General features: G+C 53.5%; 1 protein-coding gene across 1 annotated transcript in view; it reads right to left on the bottom strand.

The window, feature by feature from the left end:
• Positions 1-13,716, bottom strand: part of LOC122540190 (dynein axonemal heavy chain 6-like) — a 1,075,999-nt gene that overhangs the window by 484,306 nt on the left and 577,977 nt on the right. Inside the window, exons 50-52 of the mRNA XM_087984706.1 lie at positions 5,874-6,056; positions 3,945-4,126; positions 2,171-2,279 (exon numbers count right to left, since the gene is read on the bottom strand). Of these exons, the coding sequence (XP_087840832.1) occupies positions 2,171-2,279; positions 3,945-4,126; positions 5,874-6,056 (474 nt within the window). The remainder of the gene's footprint in view (positions 1-2,170; positions 2,280-3,944; positions 4,127-5,873; positions 6,057-13,716) is intronic.

Here is a 13,716-nt window from a genome sequence, read left to right as displayed (position 1 = left end):
ACCGTCTCTGTGCCGAGGGGGTGCTGTGTGGGGAACCGTACTTCACTGTCTCTGTGCCGAGGAGGTGCAGCGTGGGGAACCGTACCTCACCGTCTCTGTGCCGAGGGGGTGCTGTGTGGGGAACCGTACCTCACCGTCTCTGTGCCGAGGGGGTGCAACGTGGGGAACCGTAACTCACCGTCTCTGTGCCGAGGGGGTGCTGTGTGGGGAACCGTACCTCACCGTCTCTGTGCCGAGGGGGTGCTGTGTGGGGAACCGTACTTCACTGTCTCTGTGCCGAGGGGGTGCTGTGTGGGGAACCGTACCTCACCATCTCTGTGCCGAGGGGGTGCAGCGTGGGGAACCGTACCTCACCGTCTCTGTGCCGAGGGGGTGCTGTGTGGGGAACCGTACCTCACCGTCTCTGTGCCGAGGGGGTGCAACGTGGGGAACCGTAACTCACCGTCTCTGTGCCGAGGGGGTGCTGTGTGGGGAACCGTACCTCACCGTCTCTGTGTCGAGGGGATGCAGCGTGGGGAACCGTACCTCACCGTCTCTGTACCGAGGGGGTGCTGTGTGGGGAACCGTACCTCACCTTCTCTGTGCCGAGGGGGTGCTGTGTGGGGAACCGTACCTCACCGTCTCTGTGCCGAGGGGGTGCAGGGGAATTGTACCTCACCGTCTCTGTGTCGAGGGGCTGCAGCGTGGGGAACCGTAACTCACCGTCTCTGTGCCGAGGGGGTGCTGTGTGAGGAACCGTACCTCACCGTCTCTGTGCCGAGGGGGTGCTGTGTGGGGAAACGTACTTCACTGTCTCTGTGCCGAGGGGGTGCTGTGTGGGGAACCGTACCTCACCATCTCTGTGTCGAGTGGGTGCAGCGTGGGGAACCGTACCTCACCGTCTCTGTGCGAGGGGGTGCAGCGTGGGGAACCGTACCTCACCGTCTCTGTGCCGAGGGGGTGCTGTGTGGGGAACCGTACCTCACCTTCTCTGTGCCGAGGGGGTGCTGTGTGGGGAACCGTACCTCACCGTCTCTGTGCCGAGGGGGTGCAGCGTGGGGAACCGTACCTCACCGTCTCTGTGTCGAGGGGGTGCTGTGTGGGGAACCGTACCTCACCGTCTCTGTGCCGAGGGGTGCAGCGTGGGGAACCATACCTCACCGTGTCTGTGCCGAGGGGGTGCTGCGCCAGGAACAGATGGGCCCCTACCATTAACATTGTCTCATTTGCATCAATGAGTTTCACATGATCTCCCAAATTGCACTCTGCTCCTTACATCTTGACCCTGTTTAAAAGCAGGGTCCCATGTGATCTTTCCAGCGCTCAATGATAACCACCCAGAATGTAGCTCATGGTGCATTCACTGACTGTAATGCATTTGACTGTCAAGGGACATTGCTTACTTTCTGTCTTGTTGGAGATGGTTCCCTCTGGGCACTAAACATTGTGCTGTTGGAGGTGGTATTGTTGCTGACACCAGCATCTATTACCACTCACTAACTATCCTTGGTCTGATGGTTTGCTGGGACTGCTTTGAGTCAGCCACTGATTGGTAACGTGCTCGGAGACCGTTCACCTTGGCTCCTGAACTAGAATCCAGTGAAATTATACCTATGCTACACCCCTAGAAACATACTGCCTTCCTTTAGAAATATTTATGCAAATCTGGAAAGCGTTTTGAAAAATTACAGCTGTGTTGTCTTCCAGGGTCTATCCTGGTTATGAATTGCAGTGCAGCCTGTAAAACGATGGTTTTTCTACCAATTACACTGAGTCAGTGTCCCATGAAGCCAGCTCTCTGCTACAGGAAACAGTTTCTCCTGAAGTATTCTCTAAAAACCTGACAGTATTTGAAATCCCTCGACTGAATTTCCCGTTAACTCGCCCTGCTTTAAAGCTACTGTTTATTCATTCATACAACAAGGGCATTGCTGGCTGGCCCAGCATTTATTCCCGCCAACTCCCCACATCCCCCCCACCCCCATCCAGGCAGGTGGGGAATATTCCATCACCCTCCTTGTAGATGATGGACAGACTTTGGGGAGTCAGGAGGTGAGTTACTCGCTGCAGTATTCCCAGCCTCCGCTATAACAATCTTTGACTTGTCTGTACAATAACAACCTTCACGGTAACACCATTTGATGGTTTAGTTCAGCTGTTTAGTGAAATCCTGGTGTTAAGTTGATGGTACCTTGGTTTTCTGCTCGATCTGTGGTCCCAGTGGCACTAACTCTTCCTGCATCTCTCCCACCATTGAGCTGGCTTCCGATAGTTTCAGCAGACCGTTCGCAAAGCGGTTTCTAGAAGAGCAACAGAGCAGTTGGAAAGCTGGCTGTTACCAAGAATGACTGTCATTGGAGGAACAGTATCTTCTCACCTTCATACAACTTCCCTTTTAGCTTCAAAATCTAGCAGGAGAATTGAAAAACTAAACTTAAAAATCACATGACACCAGGTTTATTTGGAAGCACTAGCTTTTGGAGCGCTGGTCCTTCATCAGGTAACTTGTGGGGCAGGATGATAGGGCACAGAATTTATAGCCAAAGATCACTGTGTCATGTGATTAAAACGATATCTTGACCAAGCCCTGATGGCTGTTAAGTCTTCCATCTTTTAGAATGGGTTACAGGTTTCGATTCATTAATATCGCAATCCCAGAACTTCTTTTCTCCCAAAGCTAGTCCCTTTTTTTTTGAAAAGCCGTTCCTTGGCTCAAGAAGACTCCGTCCTTGATTTTATTTCAGTGGGGTAATAAACCAGGCCAGGCGACCATCAGTCTGGTTTGGTGCAGAGATTAAAGAGTATTGAGAGACCTTTTGTTTATATGTAAACAGATGAGAATTCAGGCCAAAGTGGTCATGTTTTCAAAGTGACCTGTATAAAGAAAGGGGTGTGGCCAGCTTTCTTGCTGAGCAGTTTAGTTCAGTGAGCTGTGTGAACAGGCACTCTCTCTCTCTCTCTACCCTTCTACCATCAACCTGTAAGCATTTGTTCCATTTTTTATACTGTCCTTCAAGAGAGTTTGTTTATTGGGACTGATATATATAGTCGGAACAGCATAATTAAGTCTCGCTGGATAGACTGAGTTCTATCGGGGTTCTTTATTCTGTTCTTCATGTTTCATTGTGTAATTTTGTGAATAATTTCTTTTGTCTGTTTTAAACCTGGTAGTCAACCTTACTAACTTAACCCGGGTAATTTTCACTGTACACTTAGTGAAACAAATTGCACGTACACACACACACACACACACACACACACACACACACACACACACACACACACACACACACACACACACACACACACACACACACACACACACACACTCACTCTCCATCACACTGCGGTCACCCAGGGATACAGGCAGACTCTAAGCTCACACCTTCAATACATGGTCTGAGCTGAGAGTTATCTCAAGAATGTGATTTAAAAGAAGTTCTGGGATTTAGATATTAATGATCCAAAACCTGCAACCCATTCTAAAAGATGGAAGACTTAACAGTAATCTAGGTTTGTTCAATATATCATTTTAATTGCATGACATGGTGATCTTTTGCTACAATCTCTGTGTCTTATGGTCCTCCTTCACTACTACCTGATGGAGGAGCAGTGCTCTGAAAGCTAGTGCTTCCAAATAAACTTGTTGGACTATAACCTGGTGTTGTGGGATTTTTAACTTTGTCCATCCCAGTCCAACACCAGCATCTCCACATCATGAAAAATTAAAGTTGGTCTTTGGGGGAAAAGAATGTAAAAGATTGTTCCTCACAAGAGACACTTGTGATTTGATTGCCGGGATAATCGGAGGAGTGCTTGGTGGTGTCTCTCAGGGTCATTGGAAGATCTGAGTCACCCTCTCAGTTGTATGAGCTTTGGTACTGATATTCAGGTTAGTTCAGGGTTTCTGAGAGCTGCTGCTGGCCTGCAGTTGGGAATGAGCCAATTCCAGAGTGTAGGTTTACCTTGAGTTCAGAATGCCTTTCCTTTTTCTCTTGAGCAGGTCAGAGAAGCCATGAATCAGCTCTAAGTATTTGCTGGGCGTGACGTGGTAGTACCTCCTCATTTGCTGCCAGAATTGTTGTGCTGCCACTGACACACTGTTGTGAATGCTGACACACGCCATGGTCACACTTCTCTTTAACGCCTGAAGCAACAAGCAGACATCCATTACTGGAGAAAGCAAATCCTCAATGTGTCGCTGGTCCAAACTAAAACCACAAACAGCTGCAGGTACTCAGCAGCTCCCTGTGGAGACGGGTGGATCGTAACCAGGATCTCATTACCAGTGTAAAGGGCCAACAACACAACTGCTGCCTGAACAGGCTCTGCCAAGGCTCTGTCTCTGAGGCATGATCACCAAATGCCAGGTTGGCTGAGACAATGAGGAGGACATTGTGGCAAATCTATCGAAGCAGGGATTTCTAATCGAAGGAGAAATGGATGAGACATGTTAAACTATCCATGGGTTCTGAGTTTTCAGCAATGTCAGTGTGGATTGGGACCTCTCCGTTCTGAGTTCCTGAGTGTCTCCCTCTCACCAGGACGGTTGGCTGGGCTGCAGTGAGAGGGAGACACCCAAAGGTCAGAAAGAGCCAGGCGAGTCTGAATGAAGGTGCCTGAGGACATCAGGCTGAACCTGAAGGCTGTCTATACCAGTCAAGAGGACACCAGGAAGTGACTGCCAAACACTTCCTGGGATTGTGGCCCACACTCGGAGTTCCACAGGGACTGGACAGCAGGAAGGTCATGGATATATCGGAAGGATTACTTGACTGGAGGAAAGGTTGGGCAGGCACAGCTTGGAGCTGCTGGTGTGGAGAACATCAGGAAGTGGCTAGACTGAAACCGACAGGATTCGGAGTGCGGTGGACAGGGGACACGTGGAAATGATAGTTCCTCATGGAGGACAGTATTAAACTGGGGCCTCCCAGCTACAACATAACCGAGCACACATTTCAAACAGAGACAAGGAGAATCTTCCCAGACAACAGGTCACAGCTCCATGAAAGCTTTTCCTCAAAAGCCAGTGATATATTGGGACATTTTTAACATAGAGTTGGAGACAGATGGTTGAAAAGCAAAGGGAAGAATTGTTTTCAGGGGAAGATGGGGACATGGGGGTAATCAGAAAAGCCATGGTCTAATTAATGGAAGGGCAGCCACATAGGTAGCCTGTCTGCAGAGCTTGTCTGCTGAGGAATGGGATAGGGATAACAAAAAGCAGGATGGAAATGGCAATGGGAAGGTTAGATGGGATGGTGCAATTGGTTAATTGTTTGAGTGAAGTTAGTCACTGAAAGCTATAATGTGTGCTAAAATGAAAAAATTCTCCTGATTTGAGTGAATGGTTGAACTGAATTGAATGGGGAGATGCACTGTCTGGAGAAGGAAGAAGGTAATGACAGTCTCTAACTTGCAGTATTTCAGAGAGCTGTCCCGATGGGCATTTACTACACAAACCGGAATCCCAAACAAAGCCTTCATCATGGGACAAGGTCAGTCATTAACAAGTTGTTTTCTTCAGTGATTGTTCCTGAAACTATAACAGGCCAATTTCAAGGAATTGGAGAGTTTATGAAAAAGCACTGAGTCCCCAGATAGAAACCACCTTCTTCATCTCGAGAGAAAGCAGTTCCCAATTGTACCTTGTCATTCTATAACAAAAGGCCTCACAAGGCCAGACTCTTGACTGAGTGTGTGTTTACTTTCCCAGGTTGGCTTTTACGGATAGACAGCGTGATGTCGTTTTATCCAGAGTGTAAGATACTGGTTCTGAGAAAGTCTTTGATGAAGAATTGACAAGAGACCCTATGCTCGAGGAGTACCAGTTGTAATAAAGGAAGTATTTGAACCCGTAGGTCGGTACCAGCAGAGCCCAGAATACCATGTACCTCATCAAAATCCACTTGTGTGAAGTAGGTGTTGGCCACTCTGAGCAGGGCCTCTTTGGGCCATTTGTCGTACCAGTCCATGGTGCAACAGTTAACCAGCGAGGGGTTCATCCGGCAGCGCAGGCGGAACTTGGAGCCGGCAGGGCTGATCGCCAGGGCGATGTGGAGCCTCTCCTGAACACGCTGTAAGGGGAATGAAGAACATCAGTGCTCAATGCTTTGGAGACGGGACAGAGAAGGATTTCCACAATTTTGCCTGGGATGGGGGATTTTAACGATGAAGAAATGTTGGATAGACTGGGTTTGTTTTCCGTGGAATGCAGGCGGTTGAGGGGCAACCTGATAGAAGTTTATGAGATTATAAATGGCATGGATAGAGTGGAGCGTATGAGGCTTTTTCCCAGGATGGAGGGTCAATTACTCTGGGACACAGGTTCAAGGTGCGAGAGGGGACGTTTAAAAGAGATATACGAGGCAAGTTTTTCACACAAAATGTGGTGAGTACCTGGAATGCACTGCCAGAGGAGGTGGTGGAACCAGACGCAACAGCAGCATTCAGGAAGCACCTGGACAAATACATGAATGGGAAGGGACCAGAGGGATCCGGATCCGGTAGGAAGACAGTTTCTGGATGGAAGGGCAGAATGTGTGACGCTTACATGAAGGGCTGAAGGGCCTGTTCCTGGGCTGTATTGTTCTCTGTTCAGTGACTGCACACCTGGCTATCTGCTTTCCTGTTCTTTCACTTCCAAAACTGATGGACCTTTTTTTCTCCCCAAGTGTAGAACACAAGGGTCCAGTTTGACAGTCACCCTGAGGCAGGGAACAGCAGCTTCGATGATACTGACAATGTGAGCTCCTTTCTCTCACCAGCAGCCCAGCGCTGTTACTCACACTCGGAGCTCCTTGAGCTTTCCTGGCAGGGGTTTTAAAAAAAAAGGCAGTTGAACTGGGACAAAATGTGACCATGGTATATGGAGGTTCACATGGGGATCATTTTGGAGAACAAAAGAATTACACATGGATAGGGGAAATAGACAAGATCTTTACCCTGGGGTCGGGGAGTCCAGAACAGCAGGGCATAGGTTTAGGGTGAGAGGGGAAAGATATAAAAGAGACCTAAGGGGCATCTTTTTCACACAGAGGATGGTACGTGTATGGAATGAGCTGCCAGAGGATGTGGTGGAGGCTGGTACAATTACAGCACTTAAAAGGCATCTGGATGGGTATATGAATAGGAGGGTATTGGAGGGATATGGGCCGGGCACTGGCAGGTGGAACTAGATTGGGTTAGGATATCTGGTCGGCATGGACGGGTTGGATTGAAGGGTCTGTTTCTGGGCTGTACCTCTCTATGACTCTAACAGAGCATTGTTTAAATGGAGAGAGACTGCAGAACGCTGCAACTTAAAGGGACTTGAAGTACTTGTGCACAAACACAGAAAGGTGGTGACTGGGTGATGACGATGACTGGGGGATGATGGTGAGGTGGTGACCGGGGTACAATGGTGGGTTGGTAACTGGGTGATGACAGTGAGGTAGTGACTGGGGAATGACAGTGAGGCGGTGACTGGGGGATGACAGTGACTGGGGGATGACAGTGAGGTGGTGACTGGGGGATGACAGTGACTGGGGGATGACAGTGAGGTGGTGACTGGGGGATGACAGTGACTGGGGGATGACAGTGAGGTGGTGACTGGGGGATGACAGTGACTGGGGGATGACAGTGAGGTGGTGACTGGGGGATGACAGTGACTGGGGGATGACAATGAGGTGGTGACTGGGGGATGACAGTGACTGGGGGATGACAGTGAGGCGGTGACTGGGGGATGACAGTGACTGGGGGATGACAGTAAGGTGGTGATTGCTGGATGACAGTGAGGTGGTGACTGGGGAATACGGTGACTAGGGGATGACCGTGAGCGGTGACTGGGGGATGACGGTGAGGTGGTGACTGGAGGATGACGGTGAGGTGGTGACTGGGCGATGAAGGTGACTGGGGGATGACGGTGACTTGAAGATGACGGTGAGGTGGTGACTAGGCGATGACGGTGACTGGGTGATGATGGTGAGGTGGTGACTGGGTGATGACGGTGACTGGGGGATGACGGTGACTGGGGATGACGGTGAGGTGGTGACTGGGAGATGACGGTGAGGTAGTGACTGGGGGATGACAGTGACTGGGGGATGACGGTGAGGTGGTGACTGGGTGATGATGGTGACTGGTGGATGAAGGTGACTGGGCGATGACAGTGACTGGGAGATGATGGTGAGGTGGTGACTGGGCAATGACGGTGACTGGGTGATGATGGTGAGGTGGTGACTGGGCGATGACGGTGGCTGGGTGATGATGGTGAGGTGGTGACTGGGGGATGACGGTGACTGGGTGATGACGGTGACTGGGTGATGACGGTGAGGTGGTGACTGGGGGATGACGGTGACTGGGGGATGATGGTGAGATGGTGACTGGGTGATGATGGTGACTGGGCGATGACGGTGACTGGGGATTGACGGTGAGGTGGTGACTAGGCGATGACGGTGACTGTGGGGTGACGGTGACTGGGGGAGGATCGTGAGATGGTGACTGGGCAATGACGGTGATTGGGCGATAACGGTGAGGTAGTGACTGTGCGATGATGGTGAGCTGGTGACTAGGCAATGGCAGTGACTGGGGGATAACGGTGTCTGGGCGATGATGATGAGGTGGTGACTGAGCGATGACGGTGATTGGGCGATGGCGGTGAAGTGGTGACTGGGCGATGACAGTGAGGTAGTGACTGGGGGATGACAGTGAGGCGGTGACTGGGGGATGACAGTGAGGCGGTGACTGGGGGACGACAGTGACTGGGGGATGACAGTGAGGTGGTGACTGGGGGATGACAGTGACTGGGGGATGATAGAGAGGTGGTGATTGCTGGATGACAGTGAGGTGGTGACTGGGCGCATACGGTGACTGGGGGAATACGGTGACTGGGGGATGACGGTGAGCGGTGACTGGGGGATGACGGTGAGGTGGTGACTGGGCGATGAAGGTGACTGAGGGATGACGGTGACTTGAAGATAACGGTGAGGTGGTGACTGGGCGATGACGATGACTGGGTGATGATGGTGAGGTGGTGACTGGGTGATGACGGTGACTGGGTGATGATGGTGAGGTGGTGACTAGGGGATGACGGTGACTTGAAGATGACGGTGAGGTGGTGACTGGGGGGTGACGGTGACTGGGGGATGACGGTGAGGTGGTGACTGGGCGATGACAGTGACTGGGGGATGATGGTGAGGAGGTGACTGGGTGATGATGGTGACTGATGGATGAAGGTGACTGGGCGATGACAGTGACTGGGGGATGACGATGAGATGGTGACTGGGGGATGACGGTGAGGTGGTGACTGGGTGATGATGGTGAGGTGGTGACTGGGGGATAATGGTGACTGGGGATAATGGGGACTGGGCGATGATGGTGAGGTGGTGACTGGGTGATGATGGTGACTGGGGGATGACGGTGAGGTGGTGACTAGGCAATGGCGGTGACTGGGGGATAAAGGTGACTGGACGATGACGGTGATTGGGCGATGACGGTGTGGTGGTGACTGGGGGATGACGGTGAGGTGATGACTGGGCGATGATGGTGACTGGGGGATGACGGTGAGGTGGCGAATGGGGGATGATGGTAAGGTGGTGCATGGGCATGACGGTGACTGGGCGATGATGGTGAGGTGGTGACTGGGCGATGGTGTGGTGGTGACTGGGGATGATGGTGAGGTGGTGACTGGGGGATGACGGTGACTGGGGGATGACGGTGAGCGGTGACTGAGGGATGACGGTGACTGGGCGATGACGGTGACTGGGGGATGACGGTGACTGGGGGATGATGGTGAGGTAGTGTCTGGGGGATGACGGTGAGGTGGTGTCTGGGGGATGATGGTGAGGTGGTGACTGGGCGATGACGGTGAGGTAGTGACTGGGGGATGATGGTGAGGTGGTGACTGGGCAATGATGGTGAGGTGGTGACTGGGGAATGACGATGAGGTGGTGACTGGGCGATGACGGTGAGGTGGTGACAGGGCGATGACGGTGAGGTGGTGACTGGGTGATGATGGTGACTGGGCGATGACGGTGACTGGGGGAGGATCGTGAGATGGTGACTGGGCGATGACGGTGATTGGGCGATAACGGTGAGGTAGTGACTGTGCGATGATGGTGAGCTGGTGACTAGGCAATGGCAGTGACTGGGGGATAACGGTGTCTGGGGGATGATAGAGAGGTGGTGATTGCTGGATGACAGTGAGGTGGTGACTGGGAGAATACGGTGACTGGGGGAATACGGTGACTGGGGGATGACGGTGAGCGGTGACTGGGGGATGACGGTGAGGTGGTGACTGGGCGATGAAGGTGACTGAGGGATGACGGTGACTTGAAGATAACGGTGAGGTGGTGACTGGGCGATGACGATGACTGGGTGATGATGGTGAGGTGGTGACTGGGTGATGACGGTGACTGGGTGATGACGGTGAGGTGGTGACTGGGGGGTGACGGTGACTGGGGGATGACGGTGAGGTGGTGACTGGGCGATGACAGTGAGGTAGTGACTGGGGGATGACAGTGACTGGGGGATGATGGTGAGGAGGTGACTGGGTGATGATGGTGACTGATGGATGAAGGTGACTGGGCGATGACAGTGACTGGGGGATGACGATGAGATGGTGACTGGGTGATGATGGTGACTGGTGGATGACGGTGACTGGGGGATGACGGTGAGGTGGTGACTGGGTGATAATGGTGAGGTGGTGACTGTGGGGTGACGGTGACTGGGGTAGGATGGTGAGATGGCGACTGGGCGATGACGGTGAGTTGGTGACTAGGCAATGGCGGTGACTGGGGATAACGGTGTCTGGGCGATGACGGTGAGGTGGTGACTGGTGGATGATGGTGACTGGGGGATGACGGTGAGGTGGTGACTGGGTGATGATGGTGAGGTGGTGACTGGGGGATAATGGTGACTGGGGGATAATGGTGACTGGGCGATGATGGTGAGGTGGTGACTGGGTGATGATGGTGACAGGGGGATGACGGTGAGTTGGTGACTAGGCAATGGCGGTGACTGGGGATAATGGTGTCTGGGTGATGACGGTAAGGTGGTGACTGGTGGATGATGGTGACTGGGGGATGACGGTGAGGTGGTGACTGGGTGATGATGGTGAGGTGGTGACTGGGGGATAATGGTGACTGGGGATAATGGGGACTGGGCGATGATGGTGAGGTGGTGACTGGGTGATGATGGTGACTGGGGGATGACGGTGAGGTGGTGACTAGGCAATGGCGGTGACTGGGGGATAAAGGTGACTGGACGATGACGGTGATTGGGCGATGACGGTGTGGTGGTGACTGGGGGATGACGGTGAGGTGATGACTGGGCGATGATGGTGACTGGGGGATGACGGTGAGGTGGCGAATGGGGGATGATGGTAAGGTGGTGCATGGGCATGACGGTGACTGGGCGATGATGGTGAGGTGGTGACTGGGCGATGGTGTGGTGGTGACTGGGGATGATGGTGAGGTGGTGACTGGGGGATGATGGTGACTGGGGGATGACGGTGAGCGGTGACTGAGGGAGGACGGTGACTGGGCGATGACGGTGACTGGGGGATGACGGTGACTGGGGGATGATGGTGAGGTAGTGTCTGGGGGATGACGGTGAGGTGGTGACTGGGGGATGATGGTGAGGTGGTGACTGGGCGATGACGGTGAGGTAGTGACTGGGGGATGATGGTGAGGTGGTGACTGGGCAATGATGGTGAGGTGGTGACTGGGGAATGACGATGAGGTGGTGACTGGGCGATGACGGTGAGGTGGTGACAGGGCGATGACGGTGAGGTAGTGACTGGGTGTTGATGGTGACTGGGCGATGACGGTGAGGTGGTGACTGGGCGATGACGGTGACTGTGGGGTGACGGTGACTGGGGGAGGATCGTGAGATGGTGACTGGGCGATGACGGTGATTGGGCGATAACGGTGAGGTAGTGACTGTGCGATGATGGTGAGCTGGTGACTAGGCAATGGCAGTGACTGGGGGATAACGGTGTCTGGGCGATGATGATGAGGTGGTGACTGAGCGATGACGGTGATTGGGCGATGGCGGTGAGGTGGTGACTGGGCGATGACAGTGAGGTAGTGACTGGGGGATGACAGTGAGGCGGTGACTGGGGGATGACAGTGAGGCGGTGACTGGGGGATGACAGTGACTGGGGGATGACAGTGAGGTGGTGACTGGGGGATGACAGTGACTGGGGGATGATAGAGAGGTGGTGATTGCTGGATGACAGTGAGGTGGTGTCTGGGCGAATACGGTGACTGGGGGAATACGGTGACTGGGGGATGACGGTGAGCGGTGACTGGGGGATGACGGTGAGGTGGTGACTGGGCGATGAAGGTGACTGAGGGATGACGGTGACTTGAAGATAACGGTGAGGTGGTGACTGGGCGATGACGATGACTGGGTGATGATGGTGAGGTGGTGACTGGGTGATGACGGTGACTGGGTGATGATGGTGAGGTGGTGACTGGGGGATGACGGTGACTTGAAGATGACGGTGAGGTGGTGACTGGGGGGTGACGGTGACTGGGGGATGACGGTGAGGTGGTGACTGGGCGATGACGGTGAGGTAGTGACTGGGGGATGACAGTGACTGGGGGATGATGGTGAGGAGGTGACTGGGTGATGATGGTGACTGCTGGATGAAGGTGACTGGGCGATGACAGTGACTGGGGGATGACGATGAGATGGTGACTGGGTGATGATGGTGACTGGTGGATGACGGTGACTGGGGGATGACGGTGAGGTGGTGACTGGGTGATAATGGTGAGGTGGTGACTGGGCGATGACGGTGACTGTGGGGTGACGGTGACTGGGGTAGGATGGTGAGGTGGTGACTGGGTGATGATGGTGACTGGGGGATGACGGTGAGTTGGTGACTAGGCAATGGCGGTGACTGGGGATAACGGTGTCTGGGCGATGACGGTAAGGTGGTGACTGGTGGATGATGGTGACTGGGGGATGACGGTGAGGTGGTGACTGGGTGATGATGGTGAGGTGGTGACTGGGGGATAATGGTGACTGGGGATAATGGGGACTGGGCGATGATGGTGAGGTGGTGACTGGGTGATGATGGTGACTGGGGGATGACGGTGAGGTGGTGACTAGGCAATGGCGGTGACTGGGGGATAAAGGTGACTGGACGATGACGGTGATTGGGCGATGACGGTGTGGTGGTGACTGGGGGATGACGGTGAGGTGATGACTGGGCGATGATGGTGACTGGGGGATGACGGTGAGGTGGCGAATGGGGGATGATGGTAAGGTGGTGCATGGGCATGACGGTGACTGGGCGATGATGGTGAGGTGGTGACTGGGCGATGGTGTGGTGGTGACTGGGGATGATGGTGAGGTGGTGACTGGGGGATGACGGTGACTGGGGGATGACGGTGAGCGGTGACTGAGGGATGACGGTGACTGGGCGATGACGGTGACTGGGGGATGACGGTGACTGGGGGATGATGGTGAGGTAGTGTCTGGGGGATGACGGTGAGGTGATGTCTGGGCGATGATGATGAGGTGGTGACTGAGCGATGACGGTGATTGGGCGATGGCGGTGAGGTGGTGACTGGGCGATGACAGTGAGGTAGTGACTGGGGGATGACAGTGAGGCGGTGACTGGGGGATGACAGTGAGGCGGTGACTGGGGGATGACAGTGACTGGGGGATGACAGTGAGGTGGTGACTGGGGGATGACAGTGACTGGGGGATGATAGAGAGGTGGTGATTGCTGGATGACAGTGAGGTGGT

Source organism: Chiloscyllium plagiosum, unplaced genomic scaffold (assembly GCF_037043375.1).
Source record: "Chiloscyllium plagiosum isolate Xiang-an unplaced genomic scaffold, Cpla_swu_hap1 HiC_scaffold_3, whole genome shotgun sequence".
NCBI lineage: Eukaryota > Metazoa > Chordata > Chondrichthyes > Orectolobiformes > Hemiscylliidae > Chiloscyllium > Chiloscyllium plagiosum.
Note: the sequence above shows the minus strand (reverse complement) of the source record. Positions and strands in the feature narration are given on the sequence as shown.